This window comes from Botrytis deweyae (genome assembly GCF_014898535.1).
Source record: "Botrytis deweyae strain B1 chromosome Unknown BDEW_006, whole genome shotgun sequence".
In the NCBI taxonomy this organism is placed as follows: domain Eukaryota; kingdom Fungi; phylum Ascomycota; class Leotiomycetes; order Helotiales; family Sclerotiniaceae; genus Botrytis; species Botrytis deweyae.
This window is the reverse complement of record NW_024066213.1, coordinates 106,300-131,570: the sequence shown is the minus strand read 5'-3', so window position 1 is coordinate 131,570 and position 25,271 is coordinate 106,300. Positions and strand designations below refer to the sequence as shown.

Sequence of the window (25,271 nt, the reverse complement as noted above, 5' to 3'; positions counted from 1 at the left end):
CAATTTTCGTCTCAAGAATATGCATATGATTGATATAAGACCCTTCCCTCAAAGATCTAACCACGATCTTTTTGTTGTCCTGACCTTAAATATCTTCCCTCTCTCACATACTCGTTTTCGCTTTTTATCTACTTTTCACGTCTGGAACGTCTTTCATTAATAAGTGTTTTTAATTACTAGTATATATTCTTATATCATTATTATACTCATTATTACTACACCGGTTAAAAGCAGGAAAAACATAACAACCATCATGCATTCAATACTGTTTGTTGCAATCCTCGGAGCCATGGCTGTCGTCAATGCTGCTCCAGCATCTACAACTGTAAACCCCGATGCAGTTACAGGAACAACGTGTACCGATCCTTCAACGTAAGTGTTTAGCTATGGAATGAGACTATCAAGTACTGATATAGTCACCAGAACTCTTGTATCTCATGATATCAACGTGGCTCTTCTCGGAATTTGTGGAGGTATAGCAGGGACTATTCAACAAGTGAGTGAATTTCTCTATTTTGGGAGAAGAGAAAAATTTCTTCAAAGGGAAGGAGAGGAGAGTGAAAAGACGTATGAAGCATTACGAGGATATGGTAGGATATAAGCCGACTGGGATAAGAGGGTAGAAAGAGATGCATATATTTCAAGTGATAATATCTATCAAATTGAGTTTAAATCATTTTCCGATCACACCATGCTTTCTTTGGAGATTAAATCACAAGATCCCTACCGTATACGCTCACCACGACAAGACGGAATAAAAAGTCGAAGAGACTAAGTAGTTTCATTTATCCCTGGACTTGGTAGAGTAGGGGCAGAAGTTGAAAACACTCGTTCCTACTTTTATCTCTGCCTCAAATCGTTAACACTTTGTAAAATAGTGCGGTGGCGAGCCTACGTCAACAACCGGAGAATCGGGCACTGCTCTCTTGAAACTCAATGCTGCTACATCTGGCCAGACAATTGATATCACGAAAGGTAGATGGGAAGGATGTATGAGAGCAGCGAGAGCGGTGTGCGGAGATAGTCCTTTCACCAGTACTTGCATTGGTGGAGCGAAGGTGAATGCTGGCAATGTAGACTTCGAACTTTCTGCCGCATAACAAAGTGTTCAAGGACTTACAACGGTGAAGGAAAGGAGACATACTGTATGATTGGTACATGACCATTAACTTCAACTATTTCTTCCTGTATAAATGCCCACACCTATTCTAGTGATATGGAATGATATTAGACTTGATGGAAAATGTGCAAACAACGCTCTGACAGCCAAACTTTTCAGATATCATAAACACAACGTATTGACATTTTTGGCCGCATTCTTTGGTTATATGGAAGTAAGCTTCAGTAACATATATGCAGTCTACTGAAATGTCATACAGCAATTCTCCAAGTAATCAGTCCGAATCGGATGAGAGTATGACATTGAACTATCTCCAGAAAATGAAGCATTCCTATCATCCATTACCATTCTGAATTCCAATGTCACGGCATTCAGACTAATAAATGACTTATAGGAACAACCAGTGATGGTAGTTGTACCAAAAGTTCAGTCACATACCCTTGAAAACTGAAGTGGGATCAAAAAATTGACAAAAGGTATTGGCTTGAAGCATAATCACGTGGCGCATCAAGTCATGTGATGAATTTGTGGCAGGATCTTATTCGTGGAAATTTGTGAAAAGAGACAAACAAATGAACAGGGCCGCGACCACATCTGAGGTACGCGGGTACGGTATATGAACTACTTAGATACGCTTCCAAAATCTGCAAACTTCTTGTGTATACTTTCCGATCTCTAAAGCCAGCCTTTACACATTTCAACTGCTTTCGTCCATCGAGAAAATTTTTCCTTACTTTCTTCTGGAGTAATTTTAGGATGGAATTCAGTTTTTCCTACGGTATTGATATTCTTCAATTCGTCAAAAGTTTCCCAAACCCCCACTGCGAAACCTGCAGCGATGGCGGCACCCAATGCTGTTGTCTCCAGCATTTTTGGACGTTCAACCGGGATCGAAATAAGATCGGCTTGAATCTGAAACAGTTTTAGACATTGCCCAAAATGAAAAGAACCGTACAATAGAACTTACTTGCATGCAGAGATCAGAGTTACTCATGCCTCCATCGACGGCGAGTTCAGCGAGTTTCTTCCCGCTGTCCTTTTCCATCGCGTTCAATATTGCTTTTGTTTGGAAGCAAGTCGCTTCCAAAGTGGCGCGAGCAATATGACCTTTTTGTGTATATGCTGTGATGCCGACTATTAAGTGGTCAGTACTTAAGTTAATAGATGTCGGAATGGATCTTACAAAGAGTCCCGCGAGCGTCGTCGTACCAGTATGGTGCGAAGAGCCCACTGAATGCAGTCACAAAAGTGACACCGCCATTATCTTCTACAGTCTCAGCTAGCTGACTGATCTTGGACGAAGAGTCGAAGAAGCCAAGGTTATTCTGAAGGAACTTGATACTGGAGCCTGCGACCGCAATGCTTCCCTCCAAAGCATATTGCGGTTTACCATCAAAGTCATACGCGACTGTACTCAAAAGCCCATGTGTGGAAATTACAGGCTTGTCGCCAACATGGTAGAGAAGGAAGCAACCTGTCCCATAGGTGTTCTTCGCTCTACCTGGTGTGAAACCTTTCTGTCCAACGAGCGCCGCACTTTGATCACCTAACACACCCGTGATTGGAACACCCTTCAAGATTCCTGTTGCAAGAGTACCGAAGGATTCGCGATCCGACGACCGGACAATCTTAGGAAGACTACTACGTCAGTGCGTACTTTAATTACAAAAGAGCAAGAAACTTACTGAAGCTTATCCATATCAAATCTGAAAAAATCTAAAAGCTGTTCGTCATACTTGAGAGTATGCAAATTCATGAACATTGAACGCGATGCATTCGTGGGGTCTGTAACGAACACATTCTTCTTTGGCCCACCATTGAGCTTATAGATAACCCAGGAATCAACGGTACCAAACGCAAGATGACCTCGAGCATATGCGTCGGCGACTTTACCATTGTTTTCAATCAACCACAAAAGCTTACCAACAGAAGGATAAGTCGATAGGGGAAGACCGCAGAGACCCTGCAATTGATTAGATCCAAGTCGAGCTTTCAACTTTCTGACTAATGCCTGATTTCTGGTATCTGTCCACACTATAGCATTTGCTAGAGGTTCTCCTGTTTCGTGGTCCCAGACGACTGTTGTTTCTCTTTGATTTGTGAGTCCTACGGCTTTAATCTGTCTCGCCGAATGACCTTGTTGCTCAAATTGTTTGACAGCACCTTCAATACAAACTTCTATCGAGTCGATAATCTCAAGAGGATCATGTTCATGCCACCTTTTCATGGTCAGCTACGCGTTGACAGTGTCAATGTATGTACAAACCCTGATTGTGGATATATCTGAGAGAACTCGACTTGATGCGATGCAACCGGCTCGCCGTCTTTGTTGAAGATTAAAAATCTTGTGCTTGTGGTACCTTGGTCTATGGAACCTATGAAAGATTCATGATTCGACACTGACACGAAGGACTCATGGCTAGAAACTGAAGTGTGGTCACCCATATTGATTATGCTGCTATTCGCAGATAAATGTGCCAAAACCTCTGGCTTTTGTAGCCACGATGGAAGAAGAAGGTATGGAGCAAGGCATCTAGAACCCCTCGCCCGGACAAAATTTCTCCATATTCTAAACATGTGATGCTTCAATGGACCTCCAACTCAACGAATCAACTTAGTCAATTCGAATGGCTTGTACTTGAGGAGCGGGGTCAATTCCGCTAACATCTTGTGGCCGAGCAAAGTCTTGTTATCTTGGTATTGGCCAACAGATTGACTTACTAGCGTAACGTTACGGTAACACAGTTTATCAAAATCTGCATGCTGAATGGTTGATTCACTCGGACGTCAGAATATTTGATACAATCGTACCATTCGATCTATGCCGTCAATATTTACAGGGAATTGAACCAACATCTCAACTAGCGGCTTAACTAACCCAAGAACCAGAAGAAAAGTGCGATTGTGGGGGAGGGGGCACAATCCTGGTCAAAACACTCTGGGATGTAGCAAAATCTCGACAAGGAATGAAGGGTGATGCTTACATAGTACAGCAGATGCAGGTCGATATATCGATGTTAAGAACTCGGATGATAACCCCCATTGAGGCTTTTCACCAAGTAAATTTCTCGCACCATGCTTGTTATCTCGTCATGCCTCGGTAGGTATCGGCACACTGCATTCGTGGACACCACCAGATGATGCTAATTGCACATTCATTGTGACGAAGTTGAACCAACAAGACTCGAAATTGTGATATGTTATTTTCTACGATTATTATGTGCTTAGAAGTCAGAACCACTAATAGAAAAGGCCAAATTCAAGTGAAGATGGAGTGCCAGAGCTACCTAGTACTGCGTTGGTTGAAGGCTTCTAGAACAAATAAGACTAGTGAAGTTCTCGGTTCATGAGACGGCTCTTGCACCGCCATCCACTACCCCGCAATCTCGCCATATGCAAGAGCACCGACCTTAGTGCCAAATGACCATGATTGCAACCCACAAATGATTACCAACGCCAACAGAACAGACGGGTCAGCATCCCCACTCAAGTTAGATCTGCATTAGGGATTTTCCAACGTTTTCAAATCTTAGGAATCGTTATGCACATGGCGCCCCACCAAGAATTCGAACGACATGATCCTCAAATGCTTGGGACAGTCCAAAAGTCCAGACAATCTACAACGATGATCCCAGAAGGTTATCTGCCTGGGGGCTGTATGATGGTTGAAAATCAATCCTAGGACGAAATTTTGCTCAACATGTACAAGGGCAGCCTTGGACGTATCAAGTTATGAGATAAGTCGCCAGTGGTGAATTCCATAGCAAAACGTCCTTCAAGCCTTCCGGAAACAGCTCGGGTATCCGTCAGCCATCAGCTTGGGGCCACTAGAATACAACGCCATGCATTTGTGAAATTTGCGAATGTGTAAATGCTGGCGTTACTTTAATAAGAAGGTGTTATATTTACAATCACAATTCAAGCACTTAGCCATCCAGCATAGATATCGGCAACACCGTCGTGCCTGATCTTCCTGGAGCTATTTACATGTACTGTGCCGTAAATCAGGTCTATACCATGCGGAGAAAGTTATTGATACGATTTCGAGTATCACAAAGTCATACAGTCGAGACTAGGATAAGTAGATCTCTACCCGTTGGGCAGTCAAGTTGACCACACCTACCTGAAAGATGGGGTTTGATTGGAAGTACCGCTTTAGAACCGTTCTTGTGAATACGAGATTTGTGCTGTCAAGCATTGATTGCATCGAGGAGAATGTGCAAAAGATGAATCCATCCGAGATTGGAAAGTTGAAGTCTTTTACAAGCAAAAATTGAATTACAAGATTAACAGGTTGATGGTGACGCTTCCACACTCTTCGTTATTCTTGAACATGCCATCATAGCTCGCACTACTTTTGTCGAGAGATCCACGTGTGTTTGGTTAGGTCATAATAGTTTATTGAACCACCATCTAACTTACTTTCAACTTAGTGTGGACTGGAGAGACAACATTTATTTCAGATTTTTATTAACCTAAATGCTCTATTGATATTGTTGATGCGGGGTTAAATGACCAAGACTGCGCCGTCAACCACTGTCTGGTTGCAACAAGGATATAACGAACTCATTGATGAGCTACCCCTCTTACGTTCTTTGGAGGTCACCCAGAGCTCATCATAGCATGCTGTTGTGAAGCCACTTTCTATTTGTCGGCATAAAGGTGTGTTATACATGCCGTCAAATTGCTCACGATATTACAATTCCTTGATTCTTCCCGCACTGTGATTACTCCGATGCAGCTGAATTCACAGTTATTATTATGACAATCTCTCGGGTAATTCAAACTGAGCTGTCTAATCAATTTTTCTTCCAAACGTTCTGCACTTACAAGGAAGGAGTTTTGAGCATCATGGAGGTGCTTTAGTGTCTCCTCTCAAATAGGCGGCTAGGACGGCCAAGTCTTTCCTTGGTAATATTGTCCAAAACGGCAACTTGGCCTCTTCATGCAACTCAGAAGCGCCAACATAGCTTGTTTCTAAGCCTTCGTGGTTAGATTACTGCCTCGGCATGCTACCATGCTCGCAATTGCGTTGCGATAGTTCCAATATTACAGACTTCTTGTTCACATGTTCATTTCATTAAGGGTGGTGACTTCGGCTACAACGCGGTGTCTTCCGCCTCTAAGAATCATACAAAGAGGTATTACTCAAGAATTCAAGCTACATATAGAACAGTATCCATCTCTTGCAGGTCCATCATCGTCACATATATCCAAGTTTGCATTCACAGAATCGCCATTCCACGCCTTTACTTTCTCAATTCACCAAAATGAATCCAGATAAACAAGGGTCGCCCATTCCTGCCGTTAGCAATGACAAGCACATGGGGATGATGGAATCCCAACAATCCTCGCCAGACCTCTCATCACACGAGTCTACGCTGGATGGAAACAACATGCACACGATCTCCAGTGGAGGTAGCGGTGCTTATGCAGAACATGGTCCTGGAATCGATCATAAGATCCCACAAGAACTCGAGATACAGTCAAAGCCAGACCTCTTGTGGAGTCGTATCCGACATACCATGCGAGAACCGTTCTCGGAATTCTTTGGTGTATTTATTTTGTGAGACTCCACCCAAGCCTTAAGTCTTTGTTTTATATAAAACCTCTTTCTTGCTCGATTAATAGTCACTGACATTCAAATAGGATCTTGTTTGGAGATGGTGTGGTTGCGCAAGTAGTCTTAAGCTCGGGCGAGAGAGGCTCCTATCAATCAATATCTTGGGGATGGGGGTATGTATCTGCCCTGCTTTCAACGGTATATTGGCTAAAAGATTTGATAGCATTGGAGTTATGCTTGGAGTATATGCTTCAGGCATTAGTGGTGCCCACATCAACCCAGCTGTGACATTCGCAAACTGCGTCTTTCGAAAATTTCCCTGGCGCAAATTCCCCATCTACATGTTGGCGCAAGTGTTGGGGGCAATGTGCGCCGCCGGCGTGGTCTATGGTATGCCATTTCAAAGATTTTATAAAGCCAAGATCTAATCTGCTGATCCTTATAGCAAACTATAAATCTGCCATTGATATGTTCGAAGGGGGGAATAATATTCGAACTGTGGGCCTCAACACATCATCTGCAGGCATATTCTGTACCTATCCCGCCCCTTTTATGACAAAAACAGGACAATTCTTTTCAGAGTTCATCGCAAGTACGATACTCATGTTTTGTATCTACGCTTTACAAGACAATGGTAATTTAGGTTCTGGAAATCTTACCCCACTTGGACTCTTCTTCGTGATCTTCGGTATTGGCGCTTGCTTTGGATGTAAGTTGTATTTCTTTTGAACTCACTCATCGCACTATAGATAGCCAAGATACTAATAATTAACTCTTCATTAGGGGAAACTGGATATGCTATTAATATGGCTAGAGACTTTGGTCCAAGATTGATGAGCTACTTCCTTGGATATGGTCACGAAGTATGGAGCGCGGGAAACTATTACTTTTGGGTACCTATGGTAGCGCCATTTTTTGGATGCTTGTTTGGAGGTTGGTTGTATGGTATGTGCTTACTGTCCTTGATACTCATGCTCTTAGGGGATATTTTCTGATATAAAGGTATAGACGTCTTCATCTTCACCGGCGAGAGCCCCATCAATACTCCTTGGATGGGATTGAAGCGGGTTATGCCTGGGGGTCTCGGGAGTAAGAAAGTAGACTCCGCAGTTTAAGGCCGGTGAGAGAAAAGAGAAGTTTGGTACCGATGCTAATCCTCTCTGTACGTTAAAGAGAAGGGCATTGTTGCGTCAGATGACTGAACTGCGCACATTCAATTAGAATCTCAAGTACTGAACCGGTGCCAACGGGAAATTTCACAAGGAAGGAAAAAAGGAACCGACCGGCTAATTCTGCCTTGTTATGAGCTAAAACACATCATCATATACTAAGGTGTCGGGAAAATGAATAGGAACTTCTCGGCAACTCTCAATATAACCTTAAAATTTAACTCCTTTAATCAAACAAACACTATATGTACTAAGTCCGTATTTAGTTAGATATGGTGGAGATTCGCGCGATCATATAATTAGCCGTCAAATTGTTCCATGATATGTCATTTGTTGCAACAAGACTGATTCTGATGTTTTCTTGGCCCCCTTTAGCTTCCCGCTAAGCGCCCAGCCCCACTGTTATTTTTATCAATCATCCACATTGACATTTCCATCAGGATTTCATTCACTAGACCACAAAGTTATTATTTAAATAATAGACCCAAACAGTCACTGTAATTCGCAGTCCACGTTACTCGTCAGCCAACGGGATACACGAGAGTTTTTAATTCATATGATGAATAGCTCATAAAAACCGTCATTAAGTGGTCATTGCAGATCTGTCCATGATAGTGTGAAATGAAGTCAACAAAAGCAAAGCTAGAACTAGTTTCAACGGTCAATAGTGCCTATTGGCTATGTAGAGATAGTGTTGTAGGAGAATTTAGCGCAAAATGACAGATGAAATGGCCGTGAAGATTCAGTTGGTTCGGGCCTCCAGATATACTAGTTCTCACGCTTTTCGTAATGCAACACCCCGCCCTGCTCCCAAACCAGATGTTCTTCTCTCTCCGGCTCGGTAATAATTCTGCGTTATTGTAAATAGGTCCATTATTGCCGATAGCGATTTTTTCGCTGGATGAATGCCAGTAGTAACTTTTGGCATTTTCTCGCTTAACCTGTATTATAGGGTATTTTTGGGACAAATATTAACAAAATTCGATTCTCTTGTAGTGTGATTGGTTGAAAGATGAATTTATCATGTATTCTGTTTGCGAGCTTAATCCAAGTACTTTTTTGGGGATATGTCTAACCTTTCAAGTACTTGTTGGTTCAGAGTGAAGCTCATTTCACATCTTCATAACCCTCCATTCAGCCGATACACGCAGATTCAGACTATTGATAATCATTATCCATAATTGCAAAATCGTATTCTCAAATTGAAGATTGCTTCTATCAACGCCATCGAAATGTGAATTTAACTGGTCATGAAATTGTGCAAAATTGTCATGACCACTCAACTTTTGCATGCGATATCCTTGGAATACCAAACCTGTGAGACATAGCCTTAACCAAGTAACATCAAAATAAGGATGGTGAATCTTTAGAAAGTTATCATTATTGTTATTATAAATCCGAAAGACGTCATTGCTTGTTGTTCACCCAAGAGCACCCGTGCCTTTCGTTTTCGAAGCAAAAATTTCTTCTTACCTGACACTCAATTGCTGCATCTAACAATTTGAAAAATATAGCACGCAGCTCGCGTCAAGGCTCTCGTCAATATTACCTCATTTTATTTATTCGCGTCCATAATACGTGAACGCGAATCGTGTCCTTCGGCATTGTATTGCCATTCCAGTTCAAGATTTCTCTATCACTCAACCCAAATAATGAAAACAGGCCATTAAGTACTATTATTGGAATTCATTCTCCATCATCTCCAATGATTACACCGAAAAAATCTCGCTCAAAATATGCAGTTCACAAACCTACGTACACTCAACTCAGAATCCTATATAAAACGCTGTTCATTGCAACACAAACGCGTATCAATGTTCCCCATTATGAAGGCCCCAAACTATCATCTACCTACCTGCTAACCCAATTCTTATTTACCTCTTGATTCTACACATGATTCATCGAGATCTCTGTCCCTCAAGGCTCTCGTGTAAGATACGCACATGATGACATTACAGAATGGGCAATGTATTGTATGCTACAAATGCTCCTGAATCATAGTAATTCTTGGTAGCGCAGCGGGAGAAGCCATTGTAAACATTCAAAGTGTCAAAAGCCCCGAACGTACACTGTCTAGAATCATCTGTATCGTTGTCAAATCACCTAAGCTTGATGAATCACTTAAGGTATACTAATTCGTTGGGACTGCTGGATAATTTGAGATGGGACGTTGAACACCCAAACGCGACTGCCGAAAACAGGAAGACATCGGAGAATACCCCATTAAGGCTCGAATTTCTTGATAATGTCGATTCAAAATCAATTCCTGAGGAGATTGATGTTATGGGAATAAGAGGAGGATCATGAGTATTGTCATATGTCACAAAAGTATGAATGAAGCAGTTTCCCTAATTACTGATGGCAATACCCTCATTTTCTTTATCTCTATGGTTATTAACCACGCGCAATATGAGCCTGCTTGCGCGGAAGTAATGCAATAGAATCAGTTCTTGAATCTTGAGCCTCAGTGGTCTTCAGGCAAAATTCGTCAAATGGAAATAGTGTTATACCAAGAAATTCCACAACCAATATACAGTATCTTGCTCCGAATTGGGAGGCTTCAGGGAGAATTGAGTTGATCATGGAGCTTCTAGGTTAGCTGATGGAGAATTGTATTGAATTAACAGGAGATAGAATAGAAGAAGAGGTAGCAGTCAACGATAAAAATATTATGGCTCGGGCTTAGCAATATAATCTAGGTTTGAATAGCTTTGCTGACGCAACGTTAGAATGAGAAGAGAAAACACAAGTCGCACGTGTTTGTGTCTGATGGATAGACCATTTGTCGGTATGTCCAATGTCAAGCGAACTCTACCCACTGTTCAATCTCATCTAATGGCAATGGAAAGCACCGTAAACTGTCCAGACGCGATTTTACGGAAACCGGAGTCGAATTAGCATGTGGAATGAATGAGAGAAAAACGGATCATGTCAAGTGTCTTTCTTCAACTGGCCAACTTGGAATTCTGGTGTCCCGTCAGAAGTTTACTCTTGTTACAAGGCATGAATTCCTTTATTTGATTGGATGGATCCAGGCGCTCCTTGAGAACTAGACGTTAGCGCTTGGCAAATCTAAGTTTGATTGGCTCCTGAAAAACTAGTTCTACCTGTCTTCCTCTTCTGCTCAAACGTAGTAATAACCAGTTAAATCAACTGTTAAATCAACTGGACCGACGTGTCGCCAATCCCACGAGAAATTTCAAGTTTACTTACAACCACAAAATTTCTCTGATCATACAATCACTTCATATCAGCTTGTAAGAGACCATCAAAAAATGTGTGTCTGGGAGTTTGTCTACCTCACAGTGAAAGAGGTCGGTCTTACCGAAAACATGCTTTGTGCTCCAAATTACACCAATTTATTATCTTGGACACAGATGTTGAGATGGTGTTGGGATATCTGGACTGAAGAATGGGAATTAGCACAGCAAATACCATAAATCGAAATCTTCGTTTAAACTTGAATCATTTCTTGCTAATGATACTTATATAAACGAGAATTGGCTTGAAATTATACCTCGTTGTGCTCAAACATGAAAGTTCACAATTCTAAGTATTATCTTGGATGCAGGACTCATTTCAAGCTAGTTTGATTTCCCGACTCGAAAAACAGCTTCACAATCCGTGATAGTCATCCCGTATATCAACTTTCCGTTTTTTCGTCTTTATTCCTCACAGAATTCCAACGCATTGCTATCGTCTTATTGTGTTTCTATCTCTTCTTTGCACAGCTTCATGTCTAGATACCACCTATGCACTGTCGTCCCACAGAACTCTGAGAAATAGATTATGTGCTATCCTCGTGCCTATACTTTCCTCACAAGGCTCTTACTTGATGAGTGATTTACCTCCCAATCTCATCTGCATCGGTTTCTTTTTTTTGGTTCTCCCGCTGCGGTTCCATTGAAGCAACTTCTTCTTCATCCCTCTTCAGATAACCCAATTACTCATCCAATGCTAGACGTATATCAAAGCACTAATAAATATTATATGTTGCGTTCCTGAAGCAGGAGAAAAGTGGTGCGCAGATTTCAATCATTGATAGCGCCCATAGTATGGGACAATCCATTTCCATCCGAAGTTCTGCTCGTTGACTTCAGACGCATTACAAATGAGATAGTTATAGCGGGCAGGCACAGAAACAACCAAATTGTGGAGGAATTGCCACACTGGTCAGAAGTTAGTATCGTGTGAAGCTTGAACAATGTTTGGATCATTGTTTGGATCGTCGGATAGTGGTCTCGGATGCAGTGTAGGCAATAGTATACTATAGTAAAACGATGGCGCATATAAAGCTTTTGATATGATAGATAGTATGTATTGGATAATTGAATACTCATTGCTGTAGATATTATTTAAGATAGATATCTACGAAGATATATGGGAAAACTGAAATATACAAATCTAATCCTAATAAAGTCTAGATAATTAGAAGATTTAGTATGTATAATAACTAATTAAGTATATAATAGTTTATTAGAGCTTTCCTTTTTATTTTAATAAATTAACTAATTCGATAAACCCTTTTCTTTAGTAATTCAATAGTTCTATAATATTAAAATATTCAATAATATTAATAAAATCTAGGAATAGCCTTATTCGCATATTTCGGCTTGTTCTGTAACCAATCAAAAATCCGTATTTCTATATTTTATTAATAGTATTCAATATTATCCTAATATTGAATATTTTTAGTAATATCGAATTTTATACCACGTACATACATATTTCGAAGAAAAATCGATATGTACCATTATCTAACCCGTATACGGATTACGGGAAATACTATTGCCTACACTGCTCGGATGTGGTCATACCGGATCTTTTCGAAGATATTATTCGAGGCCTCTGAGGATGGCATTCTTCCTGTAAGAAAGAAAAAGCTTGGATTCAATACAAAATATGAGAGACTACCGCAATATCAATATTCTACTTAAACCCTACAATACGAAGGAATTTTACAAGTTGGGAAAGATCCTCCCAGTGACTTGACCAGATTTCGTTGAAGGCACCAGCCAGATTCGGTCAAGTTGCATTTGCACTGAGTACTGCATTATTCTACAGCTTGAATGTAAGATCGAAATTGCTAAAGCCGTTCTTTAGCTTCCGATATTGCAAAAAGTAGCTAGGGGTTAAAATGCAAAGCCCCCCACCAAACAACCTTGCAGCTGCAGTGAATCATATTGCATATCGGGTTCCAGTAAGCCATTGAATGGTCAATATGCAGAGTTAAAGTCTGCATCGCTACTGTTGCCGTGTCGAAGGTGTGAAGTGGCGGTTCCCGGTCAATAGCTATATGGAAAGACTCATGATTAAGGAAATTGAAGGATTTCTTTGAAGTGAAAAGTAGATGAAAAACACAGCAATTGGAAATGAATACCCGCAGGTAACTTTAGGCATAAAAAAAGAGATGCATCATGTAGCCTTTGTACATGTGACTACTTGATTAGTATTTTCCCACTGTCTTATCTCTTTTGTAAAGGAAGATTCACTAGTTTGCCTGTCACTCTCATAGCTTGCGTCTCGTTCCGATTCTTCGTTCCTGTCAGGTATTCATCCTATCATGTCTTCCAATCCAGTGTCATGGTTCCAGTGTATCTTGCAGCACTTCCTGCTACACCCATATTTCTATTGCACTCCGAGATGTTAAACTTCCGGAGATATATAGTTTTATCGGCCATACTTGTTGGTCTGAGTTTTCAATGTTGTATTGGTCTAATATGCGAGACTTTGCCATCACTGGTAAACTCATTGATCCTGGTCGGCCTAGTTTTGTATCCTCGCGTGCTGTTCTATTGCTAGTAAAATTCATGCGCCGGCCCAGTGATGATTTCTGGAACTTTTTTAATCTACCTCCAAGCTGCATTAAGAGTGGGGATCCGGTTGATATCGCAATACCCATCCCTGTCTCAATGAAACTCCACAGTTGTGGGCGAGGCCCAATGTATGTGAAATCTTGGGGGTTATAGTATAAGTCTATCAGTGCCCAGAGACGTAGTATAGAACTAATAGTGGCACTTTGAGACGGTGTCAGCGAACTACCACAAGTTCAAATGTGGGATACCTTACATGCTTCCCACCGAAAACATCAGGCATATTCTGAGTTTCGCTCCAGTCGTTATGGTAAGTCCCACGACACAGGAAATTGGTAAGAGAGTTAAAATGAAATCCGTTCCGATATTCGGTATAGCAATACCAAGATAAATAGCTTTGAGATTCAAACAGGACCCTGGTGTGTTAGACGACGGATAACTCCACGCTTTTTCAACAGGAATGCATTGAAAGATGGTAATCCCGAGCTATGACTACCTCATTAGCTTCTGGATTAATAGTCAACAGTTGAGTGAATGGTACTAACAGCAACTACCAAATAGCACACTGTCAAAACAATCAAGATCATGGATATTTTCCTGACCGAACGGTGCACGTGAAATATGCGGTAGATCATCATCGACAGGGAAATCTTCGCGGCAACAACGGTGAACATGTAAAGAATCTCCAAGATATAGAAGACTTTGTAGATAGTAGCGATGGAAGTCACACTAAGAGTTTCCATATGCTTTCCAAACCCAAGCTTGATACCTATGAACTAGTCAACATTTATGCAAATTATCACTTCAAGCGATTTCCACAGTACTGTAAAGATATCCCACAAGTTCACCAGTCAGCGAAATCTACTATATTAGCAACGTCCTTAGTGACTTGACGTAGAATTACTACCGCAAGAATCATAAGCCCGTCATCGATAACATATAGTACCTTTTTGCGAGACTTGTTGTATATCGATATTATGGTACACATAATGGCCAGTCCATATACCACACTACATGCTACTATATTGGCAATTTGAGCATTGTCCAGTGATGGATGTGCAATAGATGCATTCATCATTTCTGGTATAAATGTATAGTCAAAGCTTGTGCTATCTAGGAGGATGTCGAGGGCAGATGAGAGTACTAAAAAGCGAAAAGATAATTCAAATGGCCATAAAGGATATGAAGCTCAACGAGTATGCCATACTCGGAAAGTAAATGCTTCTTATAAAGTATTGCTTCTTTGGATTGATCTTGCCTTGCCATGAAATAACAGGCTGAGTACGCGAGTTGGGTAGTACTGCAGTTCTACATAGCCGAATTCAAAACTGGCCCCCACGAATAACCGACTACGACTATTTGGTAGGCAAAAGATTACTAGTGAACTATCGGTCCACGAGTTTGACAAAATGATTTGTGTGTATTGAATTTCTTCTGCTGGGCTGAATGTGATAGGGTTTCCCTTCATATGAAGAAGTTGTACTCGGCTCTGTGAATAGTGGACCATTATAAAATGAAAGCATTTAAATAGTGCTGCTCCTCACAGCTGACGCCTTCAGAATGAAACAGAAACCGATTTGCACCTACATCTCCACTAGTATCAGATGTTGAGCCAGTTTATATGTTCAAAAAAATTGCTTGATACCATTCCCAAAGATTCCTGACGCTTGGAGTTGGAATTTTTACCCCGGACCTATCTCAAAGGATAAGTTGTGGTGTAGTGATGATCTACATCTGACAGGCATAGCCATCACTACCCTGAAAGCGAGAGACCTTTTATTTGCTAAATTTGTGTTATTGCTTTATTTCATCCTGTTCGCTGTTGATCAATTGAATATTCGGGTTGACTGAGGAGAAAATATCAACTCGCAGTGTTCTCAAGATTGCAGGTTTGCGGACCATGCTTCCAATATTCCAGGAGTACTCATGGCAACGGCCATGGAGACATCTGCATGGAACAAAAGGACAATAGTCTACAGGGTGACTTTCCTGAATGCTGTGGCGCTACAAAAATGGGGTATCAATTCTAAAATCATCTTCAACATATTTCCATCAATTACCACCATGTGTTTCAAGCTTCTCTGTTCCTATATCAGAAAGAACTTCTGCTGCTGTTCTCGATTGGTTGTCTCCCTCCACTTTCTTTTCCGTTACTTCCTTTCCACTTTTCACAATGAAATACTTCCCGCCTCCGAATTCGACCTTTTCAGTCGCAGTTCCAGTCACATCCCACTCTTCTACACCTTGTGTGTCTATCGCAATCCCTTGCTGCCTTCGCGGTCTTTTGTTTCTTCCTTTATATTCCTCTTTCTTTAACGCTTCTTGGATTTCCTTAGTTTGCAATCCAATTGACTCATGCGCTTCAGCCTCCAACGTCTCATCCCTAATACTTCTTAGGGGCTCAATGCCCTCTGTATTGACCTTCTGAATATCCCTCAAGAAATGCAATTGTAAATGTAGTGTATCTAGTAATTTCTTTTCTTCTTCAGGTGTTTTGGGAAGAGGAAGTGCGGAGAGTCGACATAAATGATGAAGTTGTTTGACTGTAATTTCTTCGGCAGGCTTCTCATTTGGAGATGGTAGAAGAGACCGAACGGACCAAGTTGGTTTTGATAGGAGCTCATCGATGTTTGTCTGTTGGTGAGAAAGATCCACATTTATTCGAGCATATACTCGGCGGACTGGGACCTGTTGATCTTCCGGCTTGGGAGTCAGAGGTGTCGTTATCTTACTTCCGTGAAGCTTTACACTCCGCGGCACAAAACGACCTGAGCTGCTTCCTGATTTGGGTAATGAGCTTCCACCTGCTGCAGATGTCTCCCGGGGGGCTTCTGAAGTACTGTATGTTCGAGGAAGGGAGATTTGTGCGTATCTGAGTTTTGTGGTAGGAAAGGAGTGCCGCAGCGATGCGCGACATTGTAAACAAATGGATTTCGACATTTTATGATCAATTAGGCGACAACGTTGTGTTCGATGAAGATCATCGATTGTTTATTGTGAATTTAATAAAATGTTCCCATGCGTTCCCCAGAAGTACGCTAGTGTGATTCATAGGCGGGGCAAGGCTATGTCAGAGCGTAAGGACTAGAAACAAACAACCCTTGCAAGAGTTGTCTTCAAAACCACGAACACATGTCAACTCTAACAACTCATTAATACTTACAACTCTTGATCAGACTCATTAATTGATAATATTTTGCCTGAGACATATATTGCACAAAAGATTACAACACAAAAAATCGCAATCATGGCACAAGATCCTCGCACTCTTATGCAAAAGGTACCAACCCCACCATTTGCTACTCAATAAGCTTCATATTGACATTTCCCCAAGGCAGATAAAGCAGTTGCAGGTGCTTCTGGTGGCTTCAGTCTTTTCGGTGGACGACAGGAGAAATGGGAAAATGCTGCTGAATTATATAACCAAGCTGCGAATGCGTTCCGCATGCAAAAGCAAAGTAACACTTTCTCAAGTCTTTGAACCTTTACATTTATACTGATACCCGTTTTACAGACAAGGAAGCCGGACAAGCCTTCGAGCGCGCTGCCGATATTCAAACCAACAAATTGAACGAACCGGATGATGCTGCCAACACGCTCACAGAAGCCTTCAAGGTATACAAAAAGGGGGAACCCTTAGATGCGGTTCGATGCTTAGACGTTGCGATCAACCATTATACATCGAAAGGAAACTTCAGAAGAGCTGCCACGCATAAGCAGAATTTGGCAGAAGTATATGAGATGGAGATTGGAGACATGAAGAAGGCAATTGAAAGTTATGAATTAGCTGCCAGTTGGTTCGAGGCCGACAATGCTGAGGCGTGAGTTTTGACCTCCATTATTGACACCAAGGCTATTGGTATTAGTTATGAAGATGTACTGATATATCCACAGATTGGCCAATAAACTTTATCTCAAGGTCGCCGATATTGCCGCTCTCGATGGCGACTATTATAAAGCCATCGAGCATTTTGAGAAAGTAGCAGCATCCTCCGTCTCGAACAATCTCATGAAATGGTCGGTGAAGGATTATTTCCTTAAGGCCGGTCTGTGTCATCTCGCTGTCGGCGATACAGTGGCCACCGGGCGAGCTTTCGAAAAGTACAGAGACATGGATCCAACATTCCCAAGCACAAGGGAACATCAATTATTAATCGACCTCGCCGAGGCTGTTGATGCAGGCGATCAAGAACAATTCGCCGACAAACTATTCCAGTATGATCAAATGAGCAAGTTGGACAAGTGGAAGACGACAATTCTGTTGAAAATCAAGGGTGCTATTGAGGAGAAGGGTGATGATTTCTCATGATCAAAACTTTGTTCAATTAGAGTTAGCTCTTGTCGTTTGGCGTTTGGGTTTTGGGTGATATCTTTTGAGTTAGCTGCGGAGAAATATGTTGTCATGGTCTTAAGCTTTGGCTAAACAAATATTCATACGAAAGTGATTAGTCTGTATACAATTATTTGAACCCAATTTTTAGGTCAGTGCTTGAGGCATAATAAAGTTGACTAATGTCATGTCTTCCGGTGAACCATTTCCCTGGTATATCTAGATGAATTAAGATATGATATAAATTTTGAAGAGTAAAGGATAGAAGGAGGAATAAGATGTGTAAACTGTAAATCTAATGGGGTGAACTGAAGTGAAGTGTTATCAAGGAATTAATCATGAAATTATTCTACATGTGTGCTTTCTAAATATCGAGTAGAAGCAAATGAATAATGTAATCAAACGAACAATTCATAACGCTAATCATAAAGATGAAAATGAAGAGATGTTCCAAATCTCACCCATCATGGATCTAACCTCTCGAATCTGTCTCCCATCAATTAACATGCAACTTCTCCACATCCTCCTGCATCTTCATCTCCTCATTCTTCCTACTCACCTTACTCTCCAATTTTCTCGCCTCGTCCTCTAAATCTGCTTCCCCCTCCCCCCTCCCCTTCCTCTCCATCTCCTCATCCTCCCTCTTCTCCCTCTCATCCAACAACTCCAACGTCTCCTCCTCCTTCGCCACCTCCTCCACATCGATATCCTCCCACCCAATCTTTTCCAAAATCGTGCCGACGAGATACTGATACCTCAAGTGTCCACTGACCATTTCACTCACATTTACGTTCTCAACCCCCCTAACATCTTGCGCGGGTTGCAGACCCGCAACCCCAAATTGGATGCTACTGGTGCGGTAGAGGAAAGCGAGGATGTAGTCGTTTTCGGAATAGACGTTTACGAGACGTCCTGAGACGACGCTACGCATGGCGCGCCATGCGGCTGCGTCGGAGGGAGCGGGAGCGCCGATTAGGACTGCGGATCTTTTGGGGGGGTTAGTAGCTATATTGTTGTAGAGGATGGGTGTGAGATAAAAGGTGAGAGAGGATAACTTACTCGACCAAACCAAATGCTCGACGTTCAGCTAGACTCATCAAACATGAATAGATTAGTCTAGCTCCCAAACTATATCCAATGAGAGTAACGGGTCTCTCTCCCTGCGCTTTATTGATAAGTGCATCTGCAAGGACTAAGCCTGCCTTATCAGCGCGATTTTTTGCAACGGAGAATGGATTATCGACGACTTTGGAGATTTTTAATAGACCGAGGGGCCATAGAGCGGTCATCAAACTGGCGAAGATGGTGCGAGCGATGATTTCTTTCTTGGCCAGAGACCAAGCTGCGCTTTTGACCACCGATTCTAATGATGTCCCGAGCTTGGATAGGGCTTCGAGTTCGTATCGCAGTGCGAATACCTCGCTTTGGTGTCCGAGTACCCGCCATGGTGTGATAACATCTTCTTTCTGGGTCAGCCATCCACTCACACCTATTGTAACCCTTAATCTTCGATCCTTTGCCGCCAATTCCTTGACAGATTTTTGATGTAGTGATCCCCTAAGCGGCAGAAACGCAAAATCCGAAACCTCTTTCGCGTACGAATCCATCATCTTTCCCGTCATACTAGCACCATAAGCACCAAAAAGACTTCCAACAATGACTCCGCTTTCCGCCAGAGCTCCCAGCAAGCCTGCAGCTGTCGTTGCACCAAGACCTAGTCCTCCCATTACAGTGCCTAGAGCGCCTGCGACGAGTGGAGCTGCAAGACCACCTGTGACTCCGACTATGGCGGCGCCTGCAACACCGGCGAGACCGACTTTCCATCTTCGAGCTACCTTGTTCTCTTCGCTTCTCTTTTGGGTTTCTTCATTGCCGGACATTTTCTTGGCGGCTTCTAGAAGTCCCTGTGCAACTTTCACTTCTGTTTCGGCGAGGGTGTGAAGGGGAAGATGAAGAGATGAGGCTATATGGAGTAAGAGAATACGAGAATGCGCTGTGTAGTGCTCCAATGAGAGAAGCAGTAATAGCATAGCGTGTAGGAGCATTACTCTTTTCTCTTCCTGTAACGAATAAAGAGCAGTAGACGTCGGTGGGTAAAGCTCTACTAAAGCCGCATCTGCCTCCACAACATTGGTAGTTTGTTCTATAAAAGTTAATGACTAATTTCCCTCAAAGTAGGTAGAAGCTCCAAGCAATTATTAGAAGGTACATACTAACAACCTTTGTTTTTGAATATGCATCAGGGGTAGCATTTGCGCTGGCCTTCTTCTTCTGATCTTCCGTGACTTCTTTGGGGTTATTGACAACCGATCCAATCCTCGATATCACACTTTCTTGCCATTCCTGGAAAAATTTCAGAGCATCACGCTTCAGGTCCAACATTGTAGGAGCCGATAATTCTTTTTCTCTCTTTTCTCTCAGATTCCGAGCTTTCTCCTCTTCTTCGGATTCTTCATTCGATTGGCTATCATCAGTATTGGGATTCTTATCTCCAACTTCCAAGGCTTTGCTTGGGGCTTCTCCTGTGGTAATCGAGGCATCAAAAGTATCACTGATTTGCTTTTGCATGACCTCTGTAATATTGGCGATGAGAAGTGTCAGATCAACACGTTCCTCTATTTCCAACATTGTACTAAGATCATGCTCATGGTCTTGAGACGACTCTGATTTCGATGACCAAGGAGCCATAATTATTGATTAGATGTGCGAGAAAGGGGAAAGTGTTGTCGCATTTGTTTACCACTTGAATGTTTCTGTCGTCGAGCATCTAGGGTTATCGATTGACGCCGATGACATAATGTCTTATCTTATCGTTACATAACGCGACTACTCGATGACGTAGTAATCCTCGCGACTGTGTAGGTAGAAATATATATACCTAATTCAAAATAGAATTCAAAATAGATAATTATAAATTCAGGTTCCAAAATGTCACGAAGTCATTCATTTACGCAAAATTTTTAGCTTTAGAACCAGCAGAGCTCCCGGCTCTTATCGTAATCATATGATAAAATTCTCATTTGTTTCTCTTCTCTTCAATTGATGATGCTTGATTTAAGCCCACATGAAAGTGCCCATTCTGAAACCTCTCTACAGAAACCTCCTAGAAAATTTGGCCTAACCATAGAGACTAGCTAATATAGCATTGGAACTTTGATGAATTAATCCCTCAAACCTCGACCTTGTCCTCTATAACCTTATCCATCATCATACTCAATGGCCCCTTCTTGACCATTAAACTAAGTACTTCATAGAGTGCATCTGCCGCTGCCATGGTAGTATGTTCCGCATTCGTATCATAAGCTGGGGCTACTTCGACAATATCTGCAGCAATCAAGTTGATACCCTCCAATCCTCTTAAAATGGTTCTGAGTTCTCTAGTAGACCATCCTCCTGTTTCTGGAGTTCCTGTTGCGGGAGCAACTTCGGGGAGGTTAGCATAATGTTTTGTAGGACAAGAGCCAATGACTGATAGGCAGACTTACAGGCAGGGTCAAGAGTATCGATATCAATAGACAGGTAAACAGGTCTATCGAGTCCTACACGCTCTCGGATTTTCTTGATGATACCATCCATGCCAATTGTGTCGATTTCTCTCGCTTCAACAATTTCGAAACCGCAATACCCATCATTCTCATAGTCGCTAGGACCACTCAGAGTAGTCCTGATACCCGCATGGATGTTTGTATCATTTGCAAGCAAACCCTCTTGTGCAGCATGGTAGAAGTAAGTACCATGATTGATGGAAGCAACTTTTGATGGACTTCCACCAAATACTTTTGGTTTCCAGGTATCAAGATGGGAGTCGAAGTGAATGACGGAAACAGGACCATAGGCACGGTTGATAGAGCGAAGAAGAGGGAGAGTAATGGTATGATCTCCTCCTAAGGTAATAACCCTTGGAAGAGTTTTACCATTTTTGGCAGGTCCAAGTTTCTTGGCATCGGTTGCGGGGGCACGCGAGAGAATGGAGTTATGGCCTTCTTCGATTTGATGGAGGGCCCATGAATTATCGTAGCTAAGATGAAATCTGTTTTAACGACATGATTATAGTAGTTGGTGAATAGATGGACATACGATGTGACAGGAATATCTCCACAGTCAATTACTGTTGCCCAACTATCGAAAGGGTTGGTGGCTAGAGGAACATTGTATCCTCCACTAGGTAGAAGCAAACATGTAAGCGTGCGCACATCTAGAGATTTATACTAGCAGCCATCTCAAAGGTATACGTACTATAGATTCAAACGTCTTGAGCCTTGCCTAATTCCTGATGGACCGAATCGAGCTCCCGGTCGATACGAGGTTCCGGTGTCAAATGGAGCTCCTGCAAGCAAATCAATATGCATACGATTTCTCGAGGCATTGAAATCTTGCAAAGATTCAAGACATACCAATGAACGCAATGTCATATTTCACATCATCTGTTGCTAGGCATGGAGAATATGGCAATCTGCCAAATGTTGAGATGCCCGAAAACACCGAATCGGCCTGATTTTTATTAGCTAACTCTCAGAGATTGCCTCCCATTAAACATACTTGAGTTCCTCCGTCTCCCGGTAAAGTGTTGTACCAAAGGGATTTGTGTGGTCCAGCAATTGGAACTTGGTTTTCATGGTCGCCGTGCGCCAGTGCACTTGCACATAATGCGGCAACGGTGAGGATGTTGGTCAACATTATGAATGATAAAATTTCACAATTGATAAGAATGAGATGAATATAGGAGATTCAGAGGTTCTCGAGAGTTTTTATAGACGTTCTGCGCTGGCAAAACTCCAATGCCTTGTAGATCAACACATCAATTATCTTAGACCAATTGGTCTGATGCCTCTGTATGGCCTTATCCCGTCAAGGGTCGATAGACAAATGCTGATAAATCGCATAATGGTTATCTGGCCGGCAACATAGATGATAGCAATCGTGAATAATGAAATCAGAGCTGATGGATAATGCTTTGATATTCTCGTTATGTAAACCGGCGCCAGCGGCCAGCCAGAGCAAATGATGGTTGGATGAAGAGTATGCAGAATCTAGAAGATGGTTCCCGTGGAAATCTGCATGATGCAAAGATAAACGGTTTTGGTGTAACTGTGATAGGAAGTCCATCATAGATTATGATGCGGTGAATAACAGAATGAAGTCTTGTTTCATTGGATGAAGCTCATTCGATGTGGAAAGAATGTATATAGATCATGAAGATCACAACATTCAGTTTCAAAGTACCTAGGTAGATAAATCCGTGTTATCGGATTATTGTAGTGAGGTAATAGATAGAGATGATAAGAAAGTTGGAGCTTTATCACGAGGAGGGGTAAGGTAAGAAATCCCCAGAAAGCGGCATTTGGGTTGGGGTAAAAGGCCTGAGGCACCAAAGTGAAATGATAGGTCCAGGTATCAGAGGTATGCGCCTGCATTTCCTTGAAATACCTATCGACAGGAATTGCATATGTGCGCCTCGTGATATATTTTCACGTTCTATTGAGGAACGAAATCGATGAATAACCTTACATTACCTAATCAATCGTTTAAACAATTGACAGAACGGAATACTGTAGTTATCCATATGGCGAGGAATTCTGAAAGGAGAACCGGAGTGCGAAACAAGACGAGCAGTCGTCAACCACTAGGTGGACGATTAATAACACAAGTATCGTAGAAGCGTTCAAATTATGACAATTGGACTGGCAAATGAGGGAATGCAAGATCATGAAGTTATTAAAAGCAGCATCAAGTTATCAAGTAATCCAAGTGACGTACGACGTACATCGTACTCCTCCGTGGACGTTGACTCCTAGGCTAATAATACACGTGGTGCACTCGGTACGCGAGTTTCTGCGGCTGACTCCGTTTCTGGGCCGGTCCTTTTGGGCTCAAGTCAAAGGGAACCATGTTTGAACTTTTCTGCACCTCAACGGCGCTGTCTGTCTGGCTGTCCGATTGTTTGTCTGTCTGTCCAGCTGGACAATGGAACCCTCTGACCCAAATAGATATGGAGGCATCCATTCCTTCCCCCCCCTTCTCTTTTTCATGGATGGAATTGTGTAAAGCAATTTAATGAAATGTTTTTGTGAATTCGTAGAGATGAAGATATAATCGACCAGTTTGGTTAAAATCTTGGTGAGCTTATCAGCCCAGGTAGTAAACAGATCGATCATTCGTTCATCTGAAGGGGATTTTTATACTTCCTTGGAAGCGGGCTAGAAGGCCAACGAATCAATTACAAGCGAGGGGTAAAGGTATGTTAATTCTACCCTGTCGAGCCTGTGTATACTCCCAAGTATATATAGCCCAGGCAAAGAAGGTTCAACATTAGTGAATCGGAAAACTTTGATACCAGCCATCTTAATTTCCTTTTCCTTTGGTTCCTTCTCCTTCTCCCGAATTCGTAGGTTTGAGCGTGACGCTTCCGTCGGGAGACATGATGCAATGCGTAGGGAAGTCAGAAAAAGAGCTTCGTAAAAAAAATCTTGTTCAGCCGTCAAATTCCTTCCTATCACATAAATCGAATCCTTTGCATCAATATGCATGATGGATCTTTCAAGATCCTATTCGTCAATCTAGAATTGGTGGTCGGTTGCAGATGAATGCACGAGGGGATATCGTCCTTGTTCTTCCTTTGGAAATAATAAATAATGAGGGTTTCCGTATGGCATTTTGATAATTTGATTCGTTGAATTAAAGAATGACGGCTTGTAATGATTCAAAAAGGAAGTATCACCATATTAGATTGTATGGCAAGAACCTGGAAGAGAAGAAAAGAAAAGGGCCAAGTTGTCGTACAGACCTACTTATACCCAACACTTGATGTACACCTGTACTCTGTACTTGTTAGCTGTCGCCAGTATGTAGTGAAGTGAATCACTTCTGCCGTTGGCTCTGACACTTGGAAAATAGAAATACCATTGCTTCGTACACCTGGGCAGACAGACAGGCAGGCAGGCAGGATTCCACCGTTCAGACCTCACTCTCACTCAGTGCAGCACGCACGCACTAGAATCCCCCACCCTTCCAACCAATTAACGCGCTGAAGGAGCTTCAACAGCTCACCAGCTCCCCAAAACTGTATCACGATTCAGCAATTCACGAGGATTCGCGACATCCTGGGTCTCTTACATCCTGGGTCTCTTACATCCCGGGTACGCATACATGCTGGGTGTTGGGTAGTCGTACTCTAGAATCTAGATACCTACCTAGTACTCACACTTCTACGGAGTAATCAATAACACGGCGACATAAGAAAACTTGGGAACAGGAGAAAGTTGACGAATGATATCTC

The 25,271-nt window shown here is 42.1% G+C and overlaps 8 protein-coding genes across 8 annotated transcripts; 3 read left to right on the top strand and 5 right to left on the bottom strand.

Annotated features, from left to right (window-relative positions):
• Positions 1–253: 253 nt before the first annotated feature.
• Positions 254–1,100, top strand: EAE98_003254 (uncharacterized protein; the record flags this gene model as incomplete). Its single annotated transcript, XM_038950874.1, has 3 exons — positions 254–372; positions 424–496; positions 879–1,100. The coding sequence occupies 3 exons, from the start codon at positions 254–256 to the stop codon at positions 1,098–1,100; spliced, it is 414 nt and encodes a 137-aa protein (XP_038812338.1).
• Positions 1,101–1,636: 536 nt separating this feature from the next.
• EAE98_003253 (uncharacterized protein) lies at positions 1,637–3,748 on the bottom strand. Its single transcript, XM_038950873.1, has 5 exons — positions 3,387–3,748; positions 2,806–3,339; positions 2,304–2,761; positions 2,088–2,254; positions 1,637–2,032 (listed from the first exon to the last, which is right to left on the bottom strand). The coding sequence occupies exons 1-5, from the start codon at positions 3,695–3,697 to the stop codon at positions 1,796–1,798; spliced, it is 1,707 nt and encodes a 568-aa protein (XP_038812337.1). The 5' UTR covers positions 3,698–3,748; the 3' UTR covers positions 1,637–1,795.
• Positions 3,749–6,390: 2,642 nt separating this feature from the next.
• On the top strand, positions 6,391–7,798 carry EAE98_003252 (uncharacterized protein; the record flags this gene model as incomplete). Its single annotated transcript, XM_038950872.1, has 6 exons — positions 6,391–6,686; positions 6,770–6,856; positions 6,907–7,073; positions 7,129–7,392; positions 7,467–7,628; positions 7,692–7,798. 6 exons carry the CDS (start codon positions 6,391–6,393, stop codon positions 7,796–7,798), a joined length of 1,083 nt encoding a protein of 360 aa, XP_038812336.1.
• Positions 7,799–13,413: 5,615 nt separating this feature from the next.
• EAE98_003251 (uncharacterized protein) lies at positions 13,414–14,743 on the bottom strand (the record flags this gene model as incomplete). The annotated part of the gene is made up of 6 exons (XM_038950871.1): positions 13,414–13,488; positions 13,536–13,869; positions 13,922–14,151; positions 14,211–14,434; positions 14,490–14,526; positions 14,573–14,743. The coding sequence occupies 6 exons, from the start codon at positions 14,741–14,743 to the stop codon at positions 13,414–13,416; spliced, it is 1,071 nt and encodes a 356-aa protein (XP_038812335.1).
• A 974-nt stretch (positions 14,744–15,717) lies between these two features.
• EAE98_003250 (uncharacterized protein) lies at positions 15,718–16,605 on the bottom strand (the record flags this gene model as incomplete). Its single annotated transcript, XM_038950870.1, has 1 exon — positions 15,718–16,605. The coding sequence occupies one exon, from the start codon at positions 16,603–16,605 to the stop codon at positions 15,718–15,720; it is 888 nt and encodes a 295-aa protein (XP_038812334.1).
• A 179-nt stretch (positions 16,606–16,784) lies between these two features.
• EAE98_003249 (uncharacterized protein) lies at positions 16,785–18,242 on the top strand. Its single transcript, XM_038950869.1, has 4 exons — positions 16,785–16,945; positions 17,000–17,123; positions 17,180–17,486; positions 17,560–18,242. The coding sequence occupies exons 1-4, from the start codon at positions 16,913–16,915 to the stop codon at positions 17,972–17,974; spliced, it is 879 nt and encodes a 292-aa protein (XP_038812333.1). The 5' UTR covers positions 16,785–16,912; the 3' UTR covers positions 17,975–18,242.
• Positions 18,243–18,491: 249 nt separating this feature from the next.
• On the bottom strand, positions 18,492–20,683 carry EAE98_003248 (uncharacterized protein; the record flags this gene model as incomplete). Its single annotated transcript, XM_038950868.1, has 3 exons — positions 18,492–18,981; positions 19,055–20,138; positions 20,209–20,683. 3 exons carry the CDS (start codon positions 20,681–20,683, stop codon positions 18,492–18,494), a joined length of 2,049 nt encoding a protein of 682 aa, XP_038812332.1.
• Positions 20,684–21,164: 481 nt separating this feature from the next.
• On the bottom strand, positions 21,165–22,672 carry EAE98_003247 (uncharacterized protein; the record flags this gene model as incomplete). The annotated part of the gene is made up of 6 exons (XM_038950867.1): positions 21,165–21,418; positions 21,481–22,013; positions 22,073–22,156; positions 22,232–22,322; positions 22,390–22,486; positions 22,535–22,672. The coding sequence occupies 6 exons, from the start codon at positions 22,670–22,672 to the stop codon at positions 21,165–21,167; spliced, it is 1,197 nt and encodes a 398-aa protein (XP_038812331.1).
• Positions 22,673–25,271: the final 2,599 nt, after the last annotated feature.